A 27,178-nucleotide genomic window follows, 5' to 3' on the forward strand; every position below is an offset into this window, starting at 1 on the left:
GAGCCACCTATAGCCCTAATGAACTAACATTTTGCTATAGTGTAGTCTGGGCAATAAAGCCGGAGGCCATCCAGAAAAGACTTAGCTAACGGTTCTCAGGGAGCAAAGGCTTTTGAAAAGCTTTTGGTAAATAAGTAGTACAAAGAAAGTAGGATGACAACTAAAAATGAAGCCTAAACTAGTAAGACTGAATGCGGACTAGGAAAGAAGAGATTATTGGCAGTTATTCAAGAAATATTGAGTATTTTGAGATGAAATTAAAATGACCATTTTTTGGTGGGGCTGTGAAGTAATGCATATTTGTTCAGTGAGACTTCCTCGCCTTCCCCCTCTGGAAATTCTAATTTTCTTCCATCATATGATTTTTTTTCTTCATTGTAAATCAGGTGCCAGATGCAATAAAGAAATGTCAGCGGGCTGGAATTACTGTGCGGATGGTCACTGGTGATAATATTAATACTGCTCGGGCTATTGCTACAAAATGTGGTATTTTACATCCTGGGGAAGATTTCCTATGCCTAGAAGGTAAAGATTTTAACAGAAGAATACGAAATGAAAAAGGAGAGGTAAGGAATTTGTAAGAAGAAAAAAGAGTCGTATGTTTTTAGCTAATAGGATTTTAGTGTAATAGTCATTTTATTTAACAAATATATTTTGAGTATGCACTAAGCTCATATAGGCACTGTACATGAATAAATGTCATCTATTCCTTAAGAAGCAAAAAACTAGCATTCTAGGAGATAACAAAGGACACGTAAGTGATAAAGAAACTAGCCCTGAAGGAGTGAGCATTTCTTTCTTGCTGTGAGTCTAGGGCTAATTTCAGAAGAATAATTAATTGTTTTGTTTTGTGTTTTTTTTTTTTTAATTTTTGACAGACAGAGTGGATAGTGAGAGAGAGACAGAGAGAAAGGTCTTCCTTTTGCCGTTGGTTCACCCTCCAATGGCCGCCGCGGTAGGCGCGCGGCAGCCGGCGCACCACGCTGATCCGATGGCAGGAGCCAGGTGCTTCTCCTGGTCTCCCATGGGGTGCAGGGCCCAAGCACTTGGGCCACCCTCCACTGCACTCCCTGGCCACAGGAGAGAGCTGGCCTGGAAGAGGGGCAAGCGGGACAGGATTGGTGCCCGGACCGGGACTAGAACCTGGTGTGCCTGCGCCGCAAGGCGGAGGATTAGCCTGTTAAGCCACGCACCGGCCCGAATAATTAATATTTTAAAGGAGTAATTGTAGATGAGTTTGGAAAGGTAGATATATAGAGAGAATATTTTAAGGGATACTCAACTCTCTGAACTTTGTTAGGCTAAGTTAAAGTTCTATTTTTAGAGGAAATGGAGGGATTTCTAAAAACTGGTCTTATATGTAGTATGGTTCTCAAATGTGTGTGTATATCAGAATCACCTGAGGAGCTTGTTACAATACACATTTGCTGAGTCCCACCCCCATGGTATTTGATAAGATAGTCCTGGGTTCATGCCCACCAGTTTGCATTTCCAGGTTCCCAGGAGTTTCTCGTGAGTTGGTCTGTTTACCACACTTTGAGAACCACTGATGAGTAAAGTAGATAGGTAATTTGGAATTATGACACTATATTTGGGCACCTGTTAACTTTGATAAAAATTTGTAGATTGAGCAAGAGCGGATAGACAAGATTTGGCCAAAGCTGCGAGTACTTGCAAGATCATCCCCTACTGACAAACATACACTAGTTAAAGGTGAGTAGATACTACAGTTAGTTCAAGTTCACAATTTCTTGATAAAACAAGTATGTTTTGTCTCCTAGTAGATACTGAATTATTAGATTAAGTAATGGATACCATCTTTTCCAATAAAATCAAAACACACTTCCTTTTGATACCTTAGGTAAACTGTTTTTCTTGAGTGACTAAAACAGGATATTGCTCTAATGTAACCTTCGTTTCTGGAGTTTGTTCTTGGTCAACATATAAGCAGTTTCTATTTCTGTTTAACTGTTTATTTTTAACCTTGAGTCTATAAAACTAAGAAGGGTATTCTGTAAAGTCACCTTATTAATGAAAGAAAATGAGTTTTATGGCACAAATATTTACTTTTATTTAAGGTATAATTGACAGCACAGTCTCAGAACAGCGCCAGGTAGTAGCTGTCACTGGTGATGGTACAAATGATGGCCCAGCACTAAAGAAAGCGGATGTTGGATTTGCAATGGTAAGATCTTACTTATTTAGGTATTCAGATGTAATTTACTGGCTGGGTTGTGTATTTATTGAATAAGTTACTACTGATCTTAAACACTGTCCTTCAAGATTATTTTGAAGGATAATCAATACACCTATATTGTCTTATAAGTCTAATTTATGCAGTCTTAAGCAGCACATGGGTTTAGAATAGTTACATATTTTTAAATAATTTAGAATCTAGCACTCAACTGCAAATGTTTTCTAAAGGAGTAATTGAATGTCATCATTTTATATAGGTGTAACTTAAATATTTTATTTTCTTTTAATCTCATTCTACTTTTGGAAAATGCCAGGTCCACATTCAAAATTCTCAAATCCAAAATTATCAAAAAACTGAAGTTTCAAAATTGAATTTGTAGTAGATTTGTTTAGCTGCGGTACTTGTTATGAACTGATGTTTGGCTCTTTGTCCCCTTAAGTGTGAATGTTAACAGCCTTTAAAGAGCTATTAATGTATTTTTATGGTGTGCTAACTAGCCCCTTGGGGGAGAATTTGTGATATAAGGGATATCATTATCATTTTAAAATGGGAGAATTCTGACTTCTGAAGCACCATCTGGCCCTGAGGACTGCAGATGAAAGCTTATGTACCCACGGCTATTTGCATAAATTATCTGCACCATGATGTTTTGCTGTTGAAATCTGGATTTAGAAGAACCACCATTGTGGCAGACTTTAAACAAAAATGAGAGAGGAAGAGAAAATCATGTGGGTAAATTTCCCTCAGCCAAAAGCAGTGAGTTCAAAGATACCCTACCCCATCCCAGATTTTTTTGTTTGGCAGCTGCAACGGTATGAACTTTTAAGATTTGTGAAGGGTAGCCAGAGAGGGATGAGGAATAATTAAAAGCTTTTCCCATGGTCATTCACTGGGGACACAGGAACATTCATTGCTCCTTCTCTTGAACTTTTAGTGTGATTCTTTTGGTAAAGATTTATTTATTTATTTGAAAGTCAGTTACACAGAAGCAGAGGCAGAGAGAGAGAGAGACATCTTCTATCCAGTGGTTCACTCCCCAACGGGCTGCAATGGTCAGAGCTGCGCCAACCCAAAGCTAGGAGCTAGAAGCTCCTTCCAGGTCTCCCACGTGGATGCAGAGGCCCAAGGACTTGGGCCATCTTCTACTGCTTTCCTAGGCCACAGCAGAGAGCTGGATTGGAAGTGGAGCAGCTGAGACTTGAACTGGCACATAAGGGATGCTGGCGCTGCAGGCGGCAGCCTTGCCCACTACGCCACAGCGCCGGCTAGTTCGATTTTTATTGCTATTTTCATCTGGACAGCTAACCAGGAGGGCATTTATGTAGACTGCATTTTAAAATAAGCTTTCTTCCCCAAATTTGAGTTTAAGATGGATACTTTGGGTTTTAAATAAATGTGGTAAATATAGCAATGCAAAAAAAAAAAAAAAAGCTGCAGTAGGATGACTAGTTTGTGTATTTCTAAGCTCTGAAGGTTTTAGGCACAGTTATACCACTTTTTAAAAATGGTAACATCAAGAAATCTAAATTTATTTCAAAAACAGGAAATACACTTAGTAGCTTTGACTTGAAATCACTATTGCTCAAGCTTGAATTTTACTTTGGTTTGTGCATTTGTTCAGTTAAAACTTAAAAACAAAATTATTTATCTTAGGGATGTTTTTAGGTACCCAGGAAAAATTGCTTTGCTTTAGTGCTTTCTAAATATGTCAATTAGTTTTCAGGCAGAAGTAGTATTTTTGAGCATAATTTCAAGAGGAAGAGAGAAGAGTATATTCTTTTTTTTTTTAAAAGGTCCACTAAAACTTTATTATTTATTACCCATAAACATATATGTTATCTAACATAATGAAATGGCAATGTTGAAATGCATCAGGTTAGTAACATATTTCAACAGTTGACCCCTAAATATGTCTTGTAATAAAATGACTCCAGAAACCAAGTCTCTGCAGGCTGAAAGTCAGAGAAGGGTGGAGAAAAGGAATTGAAAAGAAAGTAGCATGGATGCAGAATTTCAGAAACATTAGGCCAGCTCCATGGCTTAACAGGCTAATCCTCCACCTTGCGGCGCCAGCACACCGGGTTCTAGTCCCTGTTGGGGCGCCAGATTCTGTCCCGGTGGCCCCTGTTCCAGGCCAGCTCTCTGCTATGGCCCAGGAAGGCAGTGGAGGATGGCCCAAGTCCTTGGGCCCTGCACCCGCATGGGAGACTAGGAGAAGCACCTGGCTCGTGGCTTCGGATCAGCGAGATGGCGCCGGCCACAGCGGCCATTGGAGGGTGAACCAACGGCAAAAAGGAAGACCTTTCTGTCTCTCTCTTTTACTATCCACTCTGCCTGCCCAAAAAAAAGAAAAAAAAAAAAAGTTTCAGAAACATTGTTGTGACCTTCACAGCCCATCAATTCTCCTTTAGAGAAGAGTTACTGTAGATGGATGGATCCATCTACATCCATCTGATCCAGCTTCCTGCTAATGTGCCTGGGAGGCAGCAGGTGAATGGCCCAAGTTATTTGGGTTCCTACCACCCATGTGGGAGACCTGGGTGGAGTACTGGCTTCCTAGCTTTGGTTTGGACCAAGTCTGCTGGTTGTGAATGTTTGAGGGGTGAACCAGTCTCTCTTTCTCTGTCATTCTGCCTTTCAAGTAAATAAAAGTTTATAACAGCAAAGTAAAACCTACAGAGGACTCTTTAAGTAAAATGCTTACAACATGGATCTGTAGTGTTTTCCATTTAATCATTTCTCATAGAATTACTTTAGATTTCAAACCTTCATGGTACATTTAAAGTTTTTTTTATTATATTCATTATTATAATTCATTTTTTATTATATCCATTAATGAAAATACCATATGTTAAAGATAGCAAGACAGGATATTCAGCAGGTGAAGGGATACATAATAGTAGGCGTAGAGATCTCTATATAAGTAGTCTTTGCAATGGGGAAGAGAGTTTGGGTTCTACTCCAACAAAGTCCTATCAGGATTTATAACCAAGAAGCAGGGGTGTGGGTCAGTGAGTAGAAAATTACTAAGAGGAAACAGCAAGAAAACAGGGCTCCAGGCTAAGTTAACTTGATAGAACCATTATGGATGGTGATAAGCTAAGATAGGAGTTCTTAGATGTGTTAAATATAATGTGTATTATAAGTAAAATACTCAGATTAAGAGCTGGAGAATAAAAGTGTAAGTTAGGATTGTTAATTGAATAAGAGAATTTTCATTTGAACTTTTTGTGTTTATCAAAACAATCTTTGCAAAGCATTTAAAGTAAAGTCGTTCTATAAAACCTAATACTAAAACCTCCTACCACATTGTTCCACCCCATTTTTGTCTCTTCAAAGGAAACCAGCTCTGTTAGCTCATTCTTTCCCTTAGTTGTATAATTCTTTACTTCTAAATTACATTATTTTAGTGCTCTTTTGTTTTTGCTTTTTTAATATACAGCATTAGCTATTTTTCATTAAAGATGACAACTTGATATTTTGGTTTTCAGAGGCACATTTGCTGCCTTCATTCCACGTACATAGTCATGCTCACTGCTTGGCCCATTATTCTACCAGTAGGGTGATATCATGGTTATATGATTCTGGTTACATCAATATTCAGTCCTTATTATGACTGTAAATGCCTAGCCATGTGTTCTATTGTAGTTTTCTCTCTTTACACAACTTTGTGTATCCCATGTAAATTGTCATTTTTTACTTGCTGCCTTTGTGTTACTTTTCTCTTGCTATTTTACTTTTTAAATTTTGTAGGTACTTAGTATTAATTCATTTCCCAAATTGTGAGTGAACACACTTGCATTATCATAAAACTTCAGAAATGCCAATCATAGTCCCTTCTAATTACTACCCCATCTCTCTACAAATATAACCAGTATCCTGAAGATACTACTTTTCTCATTTTTGAACTTTTGTAAAAGAATTATATGTTGAGTCCATCTTCTTTTATTTAGTATTTTGTTTATGAAATTCATATGTTGCATTTAGATGCCATTCAATGTTTCCATTAATCCATCCCAGTCTTCTGTTGGGACAAAGAACTTCATTGTTAGCTTCTGAGTGCTTCTTCTGTGCCTTTGGTAGGCTTTCAAGAGATCCTCCTCTTTTTATTCCCACCTCCTCACCCTTTCCAGTGCTTCCTGGTACTGCCAAGACCTGAACCTTCTGACAGTTCTGTAGGGCAACAAAGACTACTTTTCTGTTTCCCCTCCCAGTCCTTGACTTAGTATGAGCTTTCTTGGGTCTACTGAGTTACTCCCAGCCTCTAAGTTTTTCTTGCAGAATCTCGTTTCCCTTTGTGAGTAGCTAGTGCTAAATATATCTTCTTCTGTGACTTTTGGAAGGAACTCAGTACCTTTGTTCATTCCTCTTTTTTTTTTTTTTTAACCCAACATGAAGTTTATTTTCAATGTTTCATTCTTTGTATTTGATATCTATTGCCTCAGAATGTCCATGAGATCTTAAAATAACTATATTACTTTCTTTTAATATAAATTTGAGTCAATATTTATAAAATATAATGGGAAAGATTGTGTTTTGTGCATTTTCCTTTTGAAAAAATTTTTAAGCATGTAGTCTGATTCATGGAATTTCTTTTAACAGGGTATTGCTGGAACTGATGTAGCTAAAGAAGCATCTGATATTATTCTCACAGATGACAACTTTACAAGCATTGTGAAAGCAGTTATGTGGGGACGAAATGTCTATGACAGCATCTCAAAATTCCTTCAGTTCCAGCTTACTGTTAACGTAGTAGCAGTGATTGTTGCTTTCACAGGCGCTTGTATTACTCAAGTAGGTGACAATTTGCTTATTAAAAACTTGTTTATTTTATAGCAGAAATGTGTATATACTGCCCTGTAAATGAACTTAAATAAGCTGAAGTTTAATATTTTCAGTTAATTAGTGTAAAACTGTGGTCCTGTTCTGTTCCTTAAGTTTTTAAACCCTAAAGGCTTCCTGAGAATTGCTGAGTCCCTGAATAGCTGTGAATGTCTATTAGGAAACATATCTTTTCTAGGATTCACCACTTAAGGCTGTACAGATGCTCTGGGTAAATCTCATAATGGATACGCTCGCTTCCCTGGCTCTGGCAACGGAACCGCCCACCGAATCCCTCTTGCTTCGGAAACCTTATGGTAGAAATAAGCCTCTCATCTCACGCACGATGATGAAGAATATCTTGGGTCATGCATTCTATCAACTTGTAGTAGTCTTTACACTCTTGTTTGCTGGTAAGAATTCAGTGTCTAATAAAGCTTCAGTTATATGTTCTGAGCTATTATTATCCAAGGTGTGTTAATGTTAGCAAAACTTAAAGAACCTAAGTTCTGGTCCTGATTTTCATTTATCTTAACTTTCTCCTCTTTTTCAGTGGGTGATTAGTGAAGTTTGGGAGGCAGTATGACAGATTGTGGGGAGAAAATGAAAGAGTTGATTTCTTATACAGTCTCTGCCACTTAGATATGTAATCTTGTGCAAGCGCCATAGTTTGGGGGAGGGCTTTGTTTGCTCTTCTGTTAAGGAAGAGATTTATAATAGATAATCTCAAGTCCCTTCTACCTTTTTTATGCTGTCATTCCAGATCAAATGGAGAGTCTGGCCAAGTTTTATTATTAAATACTTCCTTGAAATGTTTTTTCTTAGTATGATAATTACAAAATAGTAATATTTTATTTTTTCAGGAGAAAAGTTTTTTGATATTGATAGTGGAAGAAATGCTCCTTTGCATGCTCCTCCTTCAGAACATTATACCATTGTTTTTAATACCTTTGTGCTGATGCAACTTTTCAATGAAATAAATGCCCGGAAAATTCATGGTGAAAGGAATGTGTTTGAAGGAATCTTTAATAATGCCATCTTCTGCACTATTGTTTTAGGCACTTTTGTGGTACAGGTGGGTAACTGGAAAAGGTAGTTTCAAATTTATTATATGGGAGATAGTACATGAAAAGGTAGACTTTTGAGAAATTACTTGATAGCTGGTGGCTGTGGCGGGGAGGAGGAGGCAGCTGGTTGGCTTCTCTGTATTGCTTTGATATCCCACAGTAGCATGTTCATCTAAGGTGCTGTTTAAAGAATATGGGAACTTTGGCTCTCTTGTTCTTAGATGCTAATGCCACATCTAAATAAATTTTTTTCTTTCAACTCTAAAAGTAAAGATTATTTCTTATGAAGCTAAATCAGGATATGATAATGCTGGGGAAATAAATTGATTGGTGATTGATATGACAGTTAAGTAGCCACCAAATATTGAAATTTTAAAAACTAAACATCCCTCACAATACCAAAAATGGATAAAATGTAAATTATAGAAAAAAATGTATAGATATTGAAGTTTTCATACTTTTCTTTTCTTGGTTTGCATACACAAGAACATTACTGCAGTTTTGTTTTTTTTTTTTTTTTTTGACAGGCAGAGTGGACAGTGAGAGACAGAGACAGAGAGAAAGGTCTTCCTTTTGCCGTTGGTTCACCCTCCAATGGCCGCCGCGGTAGTGCGCTGCGGCCGGCGCACCGCGCTGATCCGATGGCAGGAGCCAGGTGTTTATCCTGGTCTCCCATGGGGTGCAGGGCCCAAGGGCTTGGGCCATCCTCCACTGCACTCCCTGGCCACAGCAGAGAGCTGGCCTGGAAGAGGGGCAACCGGGACAGGATCGGTGCCCCGACCGGGACTAGAACCCGGTGTGCCGGCGCCGCTAGGCGGAGGATTAGCCTATTGAGCCGCGGCGCCGGCCATTACTGCAGTTTTATATCTGTTAAGTTCATACTTGGTTGTCAAATCAGTTTTTCTCTGATTGCATGTAGTATCGACAAACCAGTTAGCAATTTATATACAAGTGTACAATCAAGGGGCCAGCATTCTGGCACAGCAAGTTAAGCTATCTCTTGCAATCCTGCATCCCATATTGGAATGCTAGTTCAAGTATAGTTAGAGTGAAGAAATCTGGTATTCTGTTGCACAATGGGGTAAATATAAATAGCAATAATCTTAAATATTAAATATATAAAATAAATAATATATAAATAGCAGTATTTCAAAAAACATTAGAAACAGGGTTTTTAGCACAAAGAAACGATAAATGTTTAAGGAGATAAGATAGGGACAATATACAGTGGATATATGTATCAAATCACTTGGTATCCCCTAAGTATATATAGTTTTCAATGTGTCAGTTAAAAAAAAATACAGTGGGACTGACAAATACATGTTACTTGAACTGGAGTAAAGAATAAACTACAGGGCTTGTGCTGTGTCACAGCAGGTTCATCCTCCACCTGCCATGCCAGCTTCCCTTATGGGCGCTAGTTCTAGTCCCAGCTGCTCCTCTTCCAATCCAGCTCTTTGCTATGACCTGGGCAAGCAGTGGAAGATGGCCCAAGAGATTGGGCCCTTGCTTCCTGCATGGGAAGCCCAAAGAGGCTCCTCGCTCCTGGCTTCAAATCGGCTCAACTCCAGCCATTGAGGCCATTTGGGGAGTGAATCAGCAGACCTTTCTCTCTGTCTCTTCCTCTTTCTGTCCATAATTCTACCTCTCAAATAAGTAAACAAAAAATCTTTTTTAAAGAAATAGGGGAATAAACTACAAAGAATATAATTTGCAACTTTTTTTATAAAAAGTTTGAAAATGGTAACTAAAATTGGTTGAGTACTTTTTTTACAGAATTAATATTTGGCAACTACTTAACTGTCATATCAAAGAAAAGCTTGTCATACTCAGAACAGGGTGGTTATTGTTACTTAATTAATAGTTCAGTTTAAGGTCTTTTAGAATAAGGGAAGCATAAGCTGTATGTAATGGATGTTATTTATGCACATCATTGGACTTCATTCCTTACAAAGGAAAGTGAATTTCTGAGATCACACACCTGAGTTAGCCCATATATAGAACTTCGCAGGTTCCTTTCTTGCCTTTCAGTGTGCATTCGTAGCTATTGGCTAGGAGTAAACAGCTGTGTGGAAAGAAAATATTTTTGTTCACTTTTCTATAACCTATGTTCTTTTTGCAAAAATATACTATCTTTTGTGAAAGGCCTAAATGATTCAAGGAATTACACTAAATGCTAAATATGGAATGAAGTTACTTGGTATTATATTAGAAACAATATACAGATACTCTTTATTACAAGATTTTTAAAAATAATTTTTAGTAAGCATTATTGAGACATGAAGCGCATCATTTAAAATTGGGAGCAGATATTTCAGTTTATTTCTTATTTCAGTTATTTTCAGCTGTGTCTATTGTAGTTCATTGGAATGGTATTTACTCAACTTGAGTTTAAGGGACATAAATTTGGGTATTTTTTAAAGTGTATGAACTTTAAGGTTTTAAAGATTTAAATAAATGTACTCTTGATTATTCCTCTAGATAATAATTGTGCAGTTTGGTGGAAAACCTTTCAGTTGTTCAGAACTTTCAGTAGAACAGTGGCTATGGTCAATATTCCTAGGAATGGGAACGTTACTCTGGGGCCAGGTAAAACATCTCAGTTTTTGTTAAAACCTAAAGTGACTTTAAAAAAAATCTAGTGCGTGTTTTTTAAAATTAGTTCTTTAAATAGTTACCATTTAGATCAAGAAACAATCTGGGATATGTATTTATAATGTGTTAGGAAGTTAATGCCTGTATCTTTTATTCTGTGATATATTTTTACATTTTCAGGATAAAATCTTTACAGTAGTATAAAAATAACATTTCATCATTTTGCTATGTAATTTAATCCAAGATACAAGTATAACCAGACAAATCTTGCACTTCATTTAGCAAATGTTTGCATAAAAGTATTGGTATCTGGAAAAACAATCACATTTTAGATTAATTAATCTGAGTAGCTTTAATGGTGTATACCAAAATGCAATGCCTGAAAAATGAGATATACCTCTTTGCTATAGTCAGCTTATTTGCCAATATATGTCATTATTTTTTAAAGGTAAGTGGTAATAATGGCATGTGCATTGGAAGCCTGTTACCATTGCTTATAAAGCTACCTGATAATATATACTAACATTTTCATAAAGGAATGTTAACATGTTATGAAATAGAACCTGTGTGAACCAGTTTATTGTTTTTTGCAAAGCAATCAAACAAACCTTCCGTTTTACTTACATTTAGCTCAATCTTGTGCTTTTTCTCTCTCTTTTTTCTGAATTGTGTTTCTAGGTTGCGGGTTTCTCTTCCCACTCATTTGAAGACCTCATTAATAGAGATCTTTTTTTTTTTTTTTTTTTTTTTTTTTTTTGAGATCTTCTTTTAAATAGGATTCTACATTTGGTCCACATCCCTTTTTTGATTATCCTTCTACTTACAATGTCCCTGATAGAATACAACCTCCAAAAAAAATCTGGCTCATTTCAGGAAGAGGAAATGCAACACAGCACACAGATCCAATGTTGTGTGTTGATTGTAGGAAGAACACTGGCTTTGGTGGCCAGTACACCTACTTTTAGTCGCTCCATATGTCTGAGCTTACTTTGCCTCTATAAAATGAGGTGGTTGAACTAGAAGTTCTATATCAGTTCGATATCAGACTACATGCTTGTTTTCCCCTAATAAACCCAGTTTCCTTAGGGAACAGCTGCTAACACTAACATACAATTTATAGATTTTGCTTTGCACCCTTTACATTTTCTGGGACATGTGGTTGCTATTGGGTGTCATTATCAGTCAATGTTCATTCAGTTTTAAATAGTTATTTTTTATATTTTATTTTTAAAATATACTTTCTAAAACCATTCTCAGTGTAACCTTGATAATTTAATTTGCATGTTTTTCTCGTTGAATTCTTAATAGCACTAACAAAATATACACTTGTTTTGTGTTCCAGTAATACCACTTGCCATTTTCATTTTCTTTGAAATAGAGTTCAAGTAGATACATTTATAAGAGTATCGTTTACAATTTATTGTCTTGAGTGTTCTAATTAAAATGTGAAAATATAATCATATTAATTTCCATTTAGGAAAACTTTTTACCCTTCCGACTTGAATCTTGTAGCTCAGAGAAGAATTTTTTTTGTTGTTCTGGGAGAGAAAGATTGGTAAACATAGTTGGATGCCTTTTGTATAAAGTTGATCAGTTTAACTTCTTGATAGGATTCGTTTCTAAGTTCTTTCCCCTGTGTTGTAGCTTATTTCAACAATTCCTACTAGCCGTTTAAAATTCCTAAAAGAAGCTGGTCATGGAACACAGAAGGAAGAAATACCTGAGGAAGAATTAGCAGAGGATGTTGAAGAAATTGATCACGCTGAAAGGGAGTTGCGGCGTGGCCAGATCTTGTGGTTTAGAGGTCTGAACAGAATCCAAACACAGGTATGGGCCTGGTAGAGAGGTAGGAGAAACCATGGGAGCTTTTAAACCTGGGGAGGAGGTTTGTGTGTGCTCCTTAACTTCCTTTCTTGCCTTCCCAACCCTCAAAATTTATTGTTTTTAGAAAATAGTACTGGTGTCTGGAATGAGTGAAACTTTTAACTGATTATGAAAGAATGTGTCTATATGCCCCTAAGCTCTTTTTTTTCCTAGCTCCCACCCACCCCCAACCCCTTCATCTCAAAATGCTACCTTTGCCTATTTATCTGCTCTATTAAAAAGTGCCTTTTTCTTTACTTTTTATATGTTGATAGATGGAATGGTCCTTTCTCTTGTTCTCTCTCTCTCTTGCTGAGCAAGCTGTCACAATCTCTGATTCCTTGCAGATGGATGTAGTGAATGCTTTCCAGAGTGGAAGTTCCATTCAGGGGGCTCTAAGGCGGCAACCCTCCATCGCCAGCCAGCATCATGATGTAACAAATATTTCTACCCCTACACATGTAGTGTTTTCCTCTTCTACTGCTTCTACTACTGTGGGGTGTGAGTGTGTGTTCCTAAGTGCATGAAATTAACATTTCCTACTTCACACACCTAACGTTTCTCATTTTCTCCTTAATGTTTGAATTCATTGTTCAGGCTTTTCATAAAGCTTTCTTTTCGTAAAGTGGATTGAGACCTCAAAGTGTTGTCTTTGTTGTTTTATTTCTTAGAGGGCTAAATAACAGGTGGAGCAATTGCAACCAAAGATTAGATAGGAAATCTGTGAGCTTGTCTCTGTTAATTCTTAGTTATAATTTATATGGGGAATAAAATTGTAGCTTAGAATTTCTGAAACTACTATAAATTTTTGAGTATATGCCTTTAAACATGTTAATATTGCATGGTCCCAGAAGCATGTGATTTGAAACTGAGCTAACAGAATAAGGAAATTGCATTTTTAAAGCTAAAAATAAATTTAGCATTTTGACTCTTTATCCAGTTTGGAAAGCAAGTTGGTAACTTCAGGTACTCAGTACGGGTAGCCATTTTAACCTGAACTTTATTGACTTTATTTTCCTTCCTTTGGTTGGTTGGTTGGTTTTTGCTTTTGGTTGGTTGATTTCAGTGTAGGGAGGATTTCCATATAAACTTATATAATGTGGTATTTATGAAACTTTTTCAAAACATTTGTGTATAATTTAGTTTAAAATTGCATCATTTGTAAGAAATACTCTTAGTTTTAAAACAGGGAAAATCTAAAATGTACTATTGATTAACTATTCAACTGTACATATTGTAGTTTCCATTAATTAACTAGATTAAATTTTTTGTTTTGTTTTGTTTTGTTTTTAGGTTTTCAGTAAATGGCAAACTCCCTTAACTCCTTACCAAGAATTAGGGTCTTCTTATTTCATGGTACACTCTCAGAATGTCAGATGTCTAACCTATCCCCCAAATCTGCAGAAATACCTAAGGTTACCCTTGTGTTGGGCAGATACCTGTCTTTTCCAGCCATTTAAGATCCTTGTGAAAGCTGGGAAGAAGGCGAATTAAGGGAGAAAACTGCATTCTATTTTTTTCAGTGCCTGTTTGTTCACTGTTCGTTTAATTCATTTTTATTCATAAACAGGCATAACAGAAACTCTATCCTCATTTGATAGGCATGAAACTGGCTTGGAATCTGAAAGACTTGCCCATGGCTGATAAACAGAGGCAGCATGATATAAAATGAAGAGCAGACAAGTGCTCTAAGGACAGACTGATCCTGCAACATTAGGATACTAAATTTACATGCATGCACAGATAAGAATCTTCCTTTTAAAAATTACCTACCTGAGTGAAATGGTATATGTTAAATCATGTAGCCTTATGGTACAAAATATCCAATCCATCCATTACCATGGTGTGTATGTATGCCTGGCTCTCTAAAGCTTACCATCCACCGATGGGCAATAAATATTCCACAAACATTTATAGAAAGCAAGCAATATGTAGGGCAGTGCTAGAGCCTTCAGAACCTGAAAGCTACTAAGGGAAACAAACAAGTAATGGGAAATTTCTACATTGTAATAAAGCACAAAATATTGTAACACAGTCCTTATTCACCCTTGGGAAGTCAGGACAAATCACCTGAAGCAAATTATTCCCAAGCTGATCCTTAGAATTGACCAGTTGGGAGAGCTAGCATCTGAGATCATAGTTTGGTACTAAGTATGGTAAAGTATAAGAAGCTGAGGTAGCTGGAATGCAAACTCAGCATCTGTTCAGTACCCCACAAGGATCCAGACTAAGAAAAAGTCCTTCCTCTTAAGATTTTTAGTTTGAAAATTTTCAAACCTACAGACAAGTTGGAAGGTTAATAACATGAATACCTTGATTTACCACTTCTTAATATTTTATGACAGCTGCTTTTTTATATTATCTGCATTTTCCTGAGCTATTTGAAGTTGGCAAATGGACATTTTATCCCTAAATAATTTAGCATATATTCCCAAGAACAAGAAATCTCATATAATCACACTATATTATTATTATTTTTAAAGATTTGTTTATTTGAGATGTAGTGTTACAGAGAGAGGAGAGAAAGAGAGAGGTCTTCCATCTTCCGGTTCACTCCCCAAATGGCTGCAATGACTGGGGCTAGTCCAGGCCAAAGCCAGGAGCTTCATCCAGGTCTCCCATATGGTTGCTGGGGCTCAAGGATCTTCTGCTTTCCCAGGCACATTAGCAGGGGGCTGGATTGAAAGTGGAGTAGATAGGACTCAAACTGGTGCCCATATAGGTTGCCAGCACTGAATGTCACGTAACCTTAGGGATACTTTATTTACTTTATTTCTCAGTCTAATTTTCCAGGTTTTATATCACAGAGTCTGTTTTAAGGCATACTCTTGTCCCAAGCAAAGCTACATATGAAACCTCTTGAGTTACTGGGCTCATGTGGGCAGAGAACTAGTTTAAACTTCAGAGGTAAATAATACTTCAGAGAGTGGCAAAGCCACGTGTGTGGTTATTGCTTTATCAAGGTTTGAGATGTTTACTGTAAATATATTTCTGTTACTTTAAGTTTCATTCAACCTTGCTGATAGAGAATTGTCTTGGATAGGACAAGACCTCAGCCAGTACACAGAATTAAGAGTGTTAATGTGTTCAATGAAAGGTTTAATTTTCTTGTATCATTTCTGACCTAATATAGGCTTAGAAATATCTGTGAATATTCAGTTTCTTTTACTCAGAATCTTTGCTTTGCTAAATAAAAGAAACAATAACCCAGCTCAACTTTGTCAAACACTAAACTGGAAATATCTCTGAAGAGAATATCTTTTTCCTTAGTCAGCTCTTTACTCCTTCTTAAGATCACTAGGGAAAACATTCTGTAGTTTTTCCTTCTTATAAATTATACTATTCTAATATGTCTTCACTATTAGTAGATTATCTTACTAAGTAAGTAGCTAAGCCTTCCTAAAAAGCAGAAAGAGAAAATTTGCTGTTCTAGGCAAACTATAGCTTATGCTCCAAATCTGTCCTTTTGCCTAATTTTTATTAGAATACAGCTGTGTTCATTCACAGTTTTTGCACTGTAAAGGTAGAGTTGAGTTATGGTAGAAATTGTGTGATCCTTTATAGAAAAAGTTTGTCAAACTCTGTTCCAAATAATGAAAATGTTGCACATTAAAATGGGTGAGAATTTGAAAAAATTTAATATGTAAGCACCCGACTTTGGAAAAAAGCCATCAATTTTCTTTAGTGTTGCAGAGTATCTTTCACCTTACCATTGTAGTTAATCAAACTAAACACATAGTAGAAGTAATAATGAATATAAATTTCAAAAATAGGCAATCCTTTGTAGACACTTATGAGCTAATAATTAATTATCTTACACTTTTAGAGCTACCAACTTGTATACCATGTTTTGGGCAATAATCTTGTTAATTCTTCGTTGTCAAAAAAGATGGTACAGTGTTTAGGAAAATGTGTGGTTTTGAAGGACTTATGCTCTTGAAGTCATTTGGTACCTTAGTGTATTTTTCTGAAACCATATTTCCTCTATTCTCAACCTACAACAATTAACACAGAAGACTTCTGTGATCCCTATATGAAGAATTCTCATCACCAAGAATCTAGCAATAAATTCTACAGTGAACACCAACTGGATGTCCTTGAATTCAACTTGCTTCTGACACTACCTGGAAATAGTGTCAGGTCCCACTGACTGAGGGCTCCGTCCCTAAGCCTGTCCCCATTCCCACATCAGTTACTTGTCACAAGGCCTAGGTAACTGTGCTTCTGACTGGTTATAAACTGAGCTTCTCACAGTCTCCTCCTCAAGCTCAATCCATTGCTCCAGTGATTCACACAACTCACTGTTCCCTTCTGTACCTGGGCTGACGGGTTTTTTGTTATTGTTTTTAAAGTTTATTTAAGGTATACAAATTTCATGTATTTACTATATACAGATTAAAGAACACAATGATACTTCCCACCTACCCTCAGCCCATACTCCCACCCTTCTTCCTTCTCCCTCCTCTATTCCCATTCTTCTTTTTTTTATAAAGATCTGTTTTCAATTAGCTTTATCCTCGTAAGATAAATTCTGCACTAAATAGTATGAAAATAAAAATGCTATTCCTCAACAGTTGAGACAGGGCTGTTAAAAATCATTGAATCTCAAAGTGTCAACTTCACCTCTATAAATTATCTTTTATGTACTTTTTTTTTTTTTTTTAAAGATTTGTTTGTTTATTTGAAAGTCAGAGTTACACAGAGAAAGGAGAGGCAGAGGGAGTCTTCACCCTCTGGTTCACTCCTCAATTGGCTGCAACAGCCAGAGCTGCACAGATCCAAAGCCAGGAGCCAGGAGCATCTTCTGGGTCTCCCTCTTGGGTGTAGGGGCTCAAGGACTTGAGCCATCTTCTACTTTCTCATGCCATAGCAGAGAGCTGGATAGGAAGTGAAGCAGCTGGGACTCTAACTGGTGCCCATTTGGGATGCCAGCACTGCAGGCAGCAGCTTTACCCACTACGCCACAGCTCCAGTCCCTAGGTAGTCTACTAATTACCACAGATCAGGGAAAACATTCGATGTTTGTCTTTTTGGGGCTGGCTTATTTCACTAAGTATAATGGTTTCCAGTTGGATCCATTTTATTGCAAGCAACAGGATTTTATATTTTTTTAACCACCATAGTTTTATATATACCATAATTTCTTTATTCAGTCTTTAGTTGATGGACATCTGGGTTGATTCCATATCTTAGCTGTTGTGAATTGAGCTGTAATAAACATGGGTGTACATATAACTCTTTCAATGCTGATTTCTTTTCCTTTTGGTGAATTCCCAGGAGTGGGATGGCTGAGTCATATGATAGGTCAATATTCAGATTTTGAAAGTATTGTCTTCCACATTGGCTATACCAGTTTACATTCCCACCAATAGCGGTTAGAGTACCTTTTTCCCCACATCCTCCCAGCATTTGTTGATTTCTATATGAGAGCCTTTCTGACTGGAGTAAGGTAAAACCTCATTGTGGTTTTGATTTACATTTCCCTGATGGCTAGTGATCCTGAGCATTTTATTTCAAGTGTCTGCCATTTGAATTTCCTCTTAAAAAATGCCTGTTAAAGTACTTTACCCAGGACTGGATTGTTTGTTTTGTTGTTGTTGAATTTCTTGAGCTGTTTACAGGTTCCAGATATTAACCCTATATCAGTTGCATAGTTTACAAGTAGTTTCTCCCATTCTGTCAGTTGTCTCTTCACTTTCCTGAGTAATTTTGCAGTGCAGAAGCTTCTCAGTTTGATATAATCCCAATTGTCAATTTTGGCTTTGCTTGCCTGTGCTTCTGGGGTCCTTTCCAAAGTTTTTGCCTATGCTAATATCTTTCAGAGATTCCCCAGTGTTCTGTAGTAATTTGATGGTATCAGGCCATAGATTTAGGTTTTTCATCCATTTTGAGTGGATTTTTGTGTGAAGTGTACCGTAGGTATCTGGTTTCATACTTCTGCATGCAAAGATCAAGTTTTCCCAGTACCATTTGTTGAAGAGACTGTCCTTGCTCCAGGGATTGATTTTAGCCCCTTTGTCAATGATAAGTTGGTTGTTGAAAATATATTTGCTGCTCTTTGTCAAATTAAGGAACAAAGGTCCAAACATATGGAGAACATAGAATAATAAAATATTGTGTAAAGGTGTCAAGACAAAATGAATAGATGCTGCTGTTCCTAGTACGCGTTGTGGACCATCAGCATCCACTTAGAGTTTGTTAGAAATGCAGTGTCCAGGGACAGGTGTTTGGCACCCCTGCCCATATTGACATGCCTGGGTCTATGATCTAATTACCAATTTGTTTGCCTTCAGTGTAACCTCTCGTTGGCAGTAGGAAATGGCTGAAGTATTTGGATTCTTGGCACCACACAGGGAACCAGAATTGAATTTCCAGCACCTGGCATCAGCCTAGCATAGGCCTGGCTGTTGCATGCATTTTGGGAGAGTCAACCAGTGGGTGGACTTTGTCTATCCATCTATCTATATATCTGCCTCTCATTAATTTAATAAAAAAAAGTTGGCCTTTGGGCCCCTGGTGAATTAAAATCTGCATTTTCACAACATCTCAATTTAACTTATTTGCTCATTAAAGTTTGGGAAGCATTAGTTATTGATCTGATCGCCCAAAACAACACAATAAGGGAGATAATATTGTTTCCCATTTTATATTGAGAACATTTTTTTTGTTTGACCAGGATTCCTCAGTTTGTAAGGGGCAGAGCCAGAGTTCACTCCGGTATTTTGCCTCTCTCACACTGTGACACTGCTGTGCTTTCACACTTTATGCATAGGGCTTAGTAAATCAGAGCTGATACCTTTGAGGAGGAGAGGTAAGGTTATAAGCAAAAGTCAGCACATAGCCCTATACTCTACATTATGTTTGAGAAATATGCTTTCAGATATCCATTTGAATAAATCCCACTGATTTATTCAGTATTGTCTTATGTGGTGATTTTAGTTAACACACCGTTTTTTCTAGAATGTGAAAATGGCAGTTACTTCCCTAAACATGAGTAAATGATGTCTTTATTATTAAACAGGATTCATTAGAATCAAAGCAAAAGCAAATACCATGTTTGAGTTGACACGAAGTAAATGATCACCTATGTTGATCCTTTTTTTTTGAGAATCTGAGTGTCACTGGGTTAGTGAAACTTAATGCCTGTTGGCAGCTATGTGTTCAAGTCTGACTACTCATTATCCTTTCATTCTTGTAGCAGATTTCCAAGAAGGTGGATTGTTAGGCGATATCTATCTTTAAGAGTAAAAATACAAGAAATCTTTAGAGGCTGGCACTGTGGCATTGTAGGTTAATCCTCCATCTGTAGTGCTGACACCAGTTCTAGTCCTGGCTGCTCCTCTTATGACTCAGCTCTCAGCTATGGCCTGGGAAAGCAGTAGAAGATGGCCCAACTCCTTGGACCCCTACACCCACGTGGGGCACCCTAAAGAAGCTCCTGGCTCCCGGCTTCACATCAGCTCAGCTCCAGCTGTTTTGGGACCATTTGGGGAGTGAACTAGTGGATGTAAAATCTTTCTCTCAGCCTCTCACTCTCTCTGTCTGTAGCTCTAACTCTCAAATAAATAAATAAAATCTTAAAAAAAAGAAAGCAATCTTTAAAACATTCTTCTCTTGGAGAAATTTTTCACAAAAGAATCCTCAAGGAGTTGTTTGATATTGTTTTTATCTGATCTTCCCTCAAGAACTATAGTAACTAATTTGTTTTAATTTATTATAGAGAAAAAACACTAACACTTCATAGATAAATGGCATATACTCAAATATTTATAGCTGTTTAATGGCACCTAATAGATATTTATTTGGGTTTTGTCTTTATTTTTTAATTAAGGGAATGGGGGTAGATGTGAGTTCATTGTGGCATTCAGCTTATATTTGCTTGGCTTTTTCATAGTCGGTGACACCCTAATTCCTAGCATGATAAATAGTAACCCTTTGTGCTTGGTTTTGTTTACCTTATTTGAAGTGTTTTCAAAAATACATTTTGTTTTTAATTTTTAAAAAAATCAGCTAAGCTTGTGTATGGTTAAGTTTTTATTTTGTTTGCTTTTGTTTTGTCGTGTTTTCTTAGGGAAAAAAATCCTATAAAATGGCTATTAAATATTTAGCCAGTGATGCTAAATGAGATGCTCTAGTATTACTTTGAATTCTGTACCTCTTAATTCATGGAGTATGTGATTTTGTTGTTCTGTAGTGTCCTACTAAAATATTCATTTTTTTTACAGTGTATTGCAAGTTCCACTGCATTACATGCAAATATGATTCACTCATACCTAGCTGTTTGTGGATTCAGACTCATAAATGAACCATTTTTATGTTAAGTGAATGGTGTACTGACATCCTTCTGTGTTTTCTGATATTACAGATTCGAGTGGTGAATGCATTTCGTAGTTCTTTATATGAAGGGTTAGAAAAACCAGAATCAAGAAGTTCGATTCACAACTTTATGACACATCCTGAGTTTAGGATAGAAGATTCAGAGCCTCATATCCCCCTTATTGATGACACTGATGCTGAAGATGATGCTCCTACAAAACGTAACTCCAGTCCTCCACCCTCTCCCAACAAAAATAACAATGCTGTTGACAGCGGAATTCACCTTACAATAGAAATGAACAAGTCTGCTACCTCTTCATCCCCAGGAAGCCCACTACATAGTTTGGAAACATCACTCTGATTGTAAGCTGAATGTTAACACACTAGCTGCATTGTAAAGAATCAAATTGAAACTGGGTCTTTTCACATATTGTGACAGACAAGATGATATTCTTGTCTTTGGACTTCAACAGAAGACACACTTGTACGAATGTAGATTTATTTTTTTAAAAAAATAAGCAAAGCTTTCTGCCAGACTGAGGGTGCTTTTTGGGGGGTGGGAGAAACGAACTGACAGATAAACAGTAACTCAGTGTAAGTGACCCGTGGATCACCAGTAGTACCCAAGAATGGTCCTGAACAGTGTATTAGCAGAGCTTTAGTTTATCTCAGTCCTTGATGGGAGAGAGGGAGGAGTAAAGGTGGGCAAGACAAAGAGCCCTGGATCATTGAATTGATATTTTAATTTCTGCTGTTGGCTGTTAATAATTTGGATTATTTATGTTTATAAATGATACAGATCTGTTTACAAGGTTTGTAGATACTTTTTTTTGTTCCTGTTCATAGATGGGAAGCTTCCTTATAACTGATGCAGAGAAAAATTAGTCCTTCAAATACTGCTGTATTTTCAGGAAAAGGGGGGGGGGGGGGTGTTTCTATTGAAACTGTACTAAATTTTTGCCTACAATTTACCTTGTTAAATATTGTAGATAAATTGCTAATACTAATAGCCAAATAGATAACACTAATGCTTTGTTTAAAAAAACAAACAAAAAAACAAAACAAAACAAAAAAAAAAAACATGAGCAGTGGTGTTCTAATGAAGTTATGGCATCTGTCCTAATTAGTTTCTTAAATACATTTACTACTTAATGGTTTTGAAACAACTGTTTAATTTTTAAAATTTTTGAAAACTTGCTAATAACCTTTTGTTCAGAATTTAGTAGATTGTTTAATGCAGGACATCAACTACATAATGAAAGATGCTTGAAATGCTTTTGTTATTTCAGGCAAATCAAATTAAATCAAACTATCAAACTACAAGAGAACCTTAGTCCTTTTTGTTTTTGTCTAAACTTGTGTTAGTTCAGTGATGTCTTGGTGAACTGTGAGTGAACTGTATTGATTTTTCTAATAAATCCTTAGAGACCTTCACACAGCATGAGGGCTGTTGGCATTTTGAAAAAGGTTAATAAATGGAAGCATACATGTTTTCCTTTTGTTTTTGAAACTTGTTTGTAAGCATAAATAAATATGCCCTTTTATTAAATAAATTCATGGCAATCTTTTTTTAAAAGATATTTCAGCTTCTTTATTCAGTTCTGCATTTATAGTGCATCTGTCTGTTCTGTCTAACCACAATTGAAATAAATTTCAAGATGGTAACAGCCCCATGACATAACACTTTAATTCTTTGGTGGAAATCTGATAGAATCAAATTAAGAAAATTATCCCAATTTTGCCATTGACATATTCTTCATAGAATTTTGTTTATCTAAAATAGCCTCAGTTTCAAAAATTAATGATCATCAATGTCTTTGAAGCATTTGTTTGATTCTTAAGTGGCCAAATTACAGATTAGATAAAATGAGATTTTATTTTAAAAAAAGGTGAAAAAGCTTCTACAAACATGCATTCAGTGGTAGTAATTAACCATATGCTGCAATGCCCATTACTAAGCCAATTGGATTCTTTAGCTCTCCATTTCTTTCATTTGTCTACCTTCTTCTCTTTTTTGCCTCTTGTCTTTACCCTTCAGAAAGTGGCATTGTGTTAGGGTCCAGATTCCACCACATACACAATCCTCAGGCTGACATAAAGTTTACAAGGACTGCTACATCTGAGATTGCTGACCCAGCAAAGAAACATTTAGATGATGGTGCTTGATATTTTTGGTGGGTGGGGGAAGTCTTTTCTCCATCAATTCTTTGCAGTAATCCTCTGCAAGTCTTAGAAACACATTGGCTCTGTCAGCGTTTGTAACTGTACATTATTAATTCATCAGGTATTTATAGCAAATCATACTGTAAAAAGAGGTAGCATGATATGCTGGAAAGCAAATTAGACTAAGAGTCTAGACCTGCTTTCTAGTCTTAAAGGTTTTGCCATTACGTGCTGCATGATCTTGGGGAAAATCATTTACCCTGAATAAGGGTGGTGGACTAGACTCTATTTTGAAGAACCTTTCAACTCTAAAAATTGACCCTATCAACTGGAGAGCCTACAAGGCATAGGGAATAGAGAAAAGGGAAATGTTTAAACAATTTTTTTTTAATTTTGGTTATGCTTAAATATGAATGTAATTACCAAAAGATTTAGAAGTGCATGTGCTTTGGAGGATTTGTATTAAGCTTTTACAGTATTCATTTTTCAACTCAAGGCAATGGCTTTTTACACCAACTCTAATCCATAAACAGGTCTTAGGACATCCATGAAAGTTAGTAGCAAGACATGCTTAGTGTGTATTCCTCTCTTTGAGACACTGTAATTTCTACCAGAAATTTCCAGAGCATTATGTAAGTAGGAAAAAAAAAATGCAAGCAAGCTGTTAAAGATCTTGGATCCCATTATATAGTATGTACAGCTGAAATCAGCATCTGTAATTCAATCACTTTTTCTCTTTTATCCTCTAACCAAAAAAATTGTTTAATTTTGCATCCCAAATGTTTTTAATCTTTGTATATTTTTTAAAAATCCTTTTCTCCTCATCATTGCCTTTTTTGTGGTTGTAAATAGACTTACTTGCACTTTGAAGATGAGTTATTCCTTGTCATCTTACAAATATGTGATATGGTAATTTTCATAACAGATGTCAGTTTTGAACCAAGAAATGGTGATTTGTTTATAAGAAAAAAAACTGGCTTCATTTCTGTGAAATTGCTCTTTGAAAATTTCTTTTTACACATGTAAGCCAACTGAGATAACCGTGATGGTGTTGATTTCTTTCAATGATGCTTACCATCTATTTTAGCCACTGAGCCTTTTATTATTTGTCTATTTGTAAAGTTTATTTGTCTTAACTCATTTAATAAATATACTGTTTATCTGTTTCTGAATGGGGACTGAACTTTTTGAATAATGAAATTGATTTGAACATATTTTGGAATTTTTTCTACTTGAAATTTTTAAAAGCTAATTGATGAAAATCCTATAATGTACTTGAAATGTTATGGTTGTATTGCAGTGAATCCGTGTTCTGATATGCATGATCTTGCCTCTAAAATGAAAGTGGGTACATTGTCCCTACTCTCCTACCCACATCTTCAATCCTTGTAGCATAATAGATCATTTCTGCAATCCATGGGAGTGTACTGTTTTTGTGTTAAAACAGACTAGCTTAACTGTTAGCGCTTATTTTTTAAGTAAATAATTCAAATTTGTCAATAGCAATTATCTGAATTCTATGGAACAAAATAAACTTACCCTTAGTTGGGTTTTATAATAAGTTACTAACATAAATTAGCCATTTTTTTGAAATACTGTGTAAACTTTAGCTATGAATACCATAGTTTTGATTGGTATAAATTTTTGGTAAATTATTGAGTATATATAAGTATCATATTTATGACATGAAAAATATTTTCCACTTTATCAAATTGGGTTCTATCTATGTATTATGTATTAGAATTGAATTTTGAATTAACTTCTTTCCAAAATGAGAATGAGAAAAGGGAGTTTCTTGGAGCCTTTCCGTGTTGATGATTTCCTTACCCTGCCGTTGGAGAACTCATGTCTTGTCTTATTGAAACTGCCTTCTTTCTTTCTGGGTTTTTTTTTTGTTTGTTTGTTTGTTTTTTTTGTTTTTGTTTTTGTTTTTTTTTTTTGATATATGTTTACTTTCATCTACTTGAAAGGCAGAGCAAGAGAAAGAGAGAGATCTTCCATCCGCTGGTTCACTTCCCCAAATGTCAGCAATAGCTAGTGCTGGGCCAGGCCAAAAAGCCAGGAGCCTGAAACTTCATCTGGGTCTCCCACAAGGGTGGCAGAGGCCCAAGCATTTGTGCCGCCATCTTTTCCCTTCCAGAATCCATAAACAGGAAACTGGATGGGAGGCAAAGTTAGCCAGGACTCGGTCCAGTACTCCCACGACGTGGGCATCGGGCTTAACCAGATGTACCACCATACCCTTCCTTCTTTTTGTACTTCAATGAGACCCTTCTGTCCAAATCCCATATTAGTCCTTATCTTTTTAAATTACTATATTATACTCCTGTAGATACCCTCCCCAAAAGAAGGGATTCTTTTATTAGCATGGTTATGCTGCCTTGCTGCAAATAATTTTAAACTTTTCAAATAATTGTTCATGGTGTTTCCTGTGATAAAGAAGCCAGTCGTGTTTCGGTACTTTTGTCATCAGTATGTGTCGAGAAGGAAATTGTTTCTCCAAATGATTTTCTTTTCAACAGATTAATGATTTTGTCCCCTTAAACTCTCAAATGCTTTTATACTTTATGTCTTAAAACTATTTTTTGACATTTTGCCTATTTGCTTATAAAAAGTTTCCATTTATACATGGATATACTAAATGTAGGCATATGTAATCTGTTTTCTGATTTTAAGATGTCATTATTTAACACATAATGTTACTGACTCAAAAATAGTAAAGGTTAAAAAAAAAAAAAAAGCAGGCATATGTGCTTACACAGTCTCATCTCTGGCCCAACTTTCAAAGCTTATACCATATCCCACAAAAACAGTTCCCAAGTCAGTAACACACATTCGGGTTTGGGTTCAATGCCTTGCTAGGGTTCTCTTAGTTTTAATCAGGGTTTCAAGAACCACATTTTTTCCTAGTCACTTTTAGACCACTAGCTATTAAAGGGAAAATTGTCAAACATAAATTTGTATGTGATGTATGCTGAGCTCTTTACATAGATTATGTAAGCAGTAACAACCCTGTGACCTACTTTATATATTGGAGAAACTGAGGCTTAGGTCATTAAAGTCACTTCCTGTTGGTTACAGGCCTTGATAACAGAGCCTTGCAAGACCCCAGGCTGGTGGCCAGTGCTGTCCTAGCATCCTGTTAACCCAGGTCACAGCTTAGTGCACAAAGTTCTGTGTGAAACTTAGTGCTCTCTTTAGGTTGCTTCTCTATTTGTAATAGCAAGTGTTTCAGAGACACTCTTAAGAATCTTCATACCCTTCCCAGAAGAGGATTCGAAAGGCAGTCACCAGTTCATAGGTATAATCCACCTTTCCCCCTCTAGCTGCAAAGTCAAAGATAAATCCGTAAAATGGTTTTTAATAGCAAGTCTCATAAGAGGATTTTGTGGTTCAGTACTTTGAAGATGAGCATGTGTGCTCAAAGTTTCGTGACTAACCTATTTAACAGGGCATTGTTTTGTTTCCTACATAATTTGGAGCGAAAAACCTACTGTATTAATGAAATCATCTGTACCTTTCTCTGTTTTTGCAATTGGTGAAATTTGCTTTGAAATTTTTTAAGTATCTTGACAAGGAACACCTAAAGAATAGAATGTTTTGCTTTCAAACTTTTTTTTTTTTCAATGAAGAATTTTGTTCTTCCTGCAGTGTTTTCCTTGATGAAGTTTCTTAATGCTGTAATATTAGTCCAAGGGGGTGATTCTGATGCACATTGGACTTTAAGTAGTCAGTGTTTTAAAATGAGAAAAATTGCAGCCATTTTTTCACTACCATGTTTATGGTTTGTGAACAGTGAATTGGTTCCCCTTGGTCTGTAAAAATTATGCTGATTTTTAAACATTGTTCGAATCTCTTAGTGGTGATAAAGGTGTTTAGAACTTTTTCAGTAAGAGTGCTTTTGCAATCATACGTATTTAATGCATATTTTAATGAATAGCCTGAGCATGAAAGTAGAGAAAAGAAAAGCTCAGGAAGGGAGACCTGCGGTGTCTGAAGTTAGGATACTTTTTATTTTTCATCAAGCTTTTCTTTTGATTAGCTTCTGTTTAGAAGGGTAAGTTTGTAGTGTATCCTTAGCCTTATTTTCTACTATAGATTTGTGATAAGTAGTAGGTCGCAACCTCTGAAAAGAGGTCAGGTAGAAGCATGATTG

The 27,178-nt window shown here is 36.3% G+C and overlaps 1 protein-coding gene across 2 annotated transcripts in view; it reads left to right on the forward strand.

Moving 5' to 3' along the window:
• ATP2B1 (ATPase plasma membrane Ca2+ transporting 1) overlaps positions 1–24,188 on the forward strand; it is a 125,521-nt gene extending 101,333 nt beyond the window's left edge. For both annotated transcript variants that reach the window (XM_062203137.1, XM_062203138.1), the window contains exons 13-21: positions 387–566; positions 1,626–1,713; positions 2,079–2,185; positions 6,800–6,991; positions 7,218–7,431; positions 7,882–8,093; positions 10,567–10,674; positions 12,325–12,507; positions 20,909–24,188. In XM_062203137.1, the coding sequence (XP_062059121.1) occupies positions 387–566; positions 1,626–1,713; positions 2,079–2,185; positions 6,800–6,991; positions 7,218–7,431; positions 7,882–8,093; positions 10,567–10,674; positions 12,325–12,507; positions 20,909–21,220 (1,596 nt within the window). In that variant the 3' untranslated portion in view covers positions 21,221–24,188. The remainder of the gene's footprint in view (positions 1–386; positions 567–1,625; positions 1,714–2,078; positions 2,186–6,799; positions 6,992–7,217; positions 7,432–7,881; positions 8,094–10,566; positions 10,675–12,324; positions 12,508–20,908) is intronic.
• The last annotated feature ends 2,990 nt before the right edge of the window (positions 24,189–27,178 follow it).

Source organism: Lepus europaeus, chromosome 10 (assembly GCF_033115175.1).
Source record: "Lepus europaeus isolate LE1 chromosome 10, mLepTim1.pri, whole genome shotgun sequence".
Taxonomy (NCBI): Eukaryota; Metazoa; Chordata; class Mammalia; order Lagomorpha; family Leporidae; genus Lepus; species Lepus europaeus.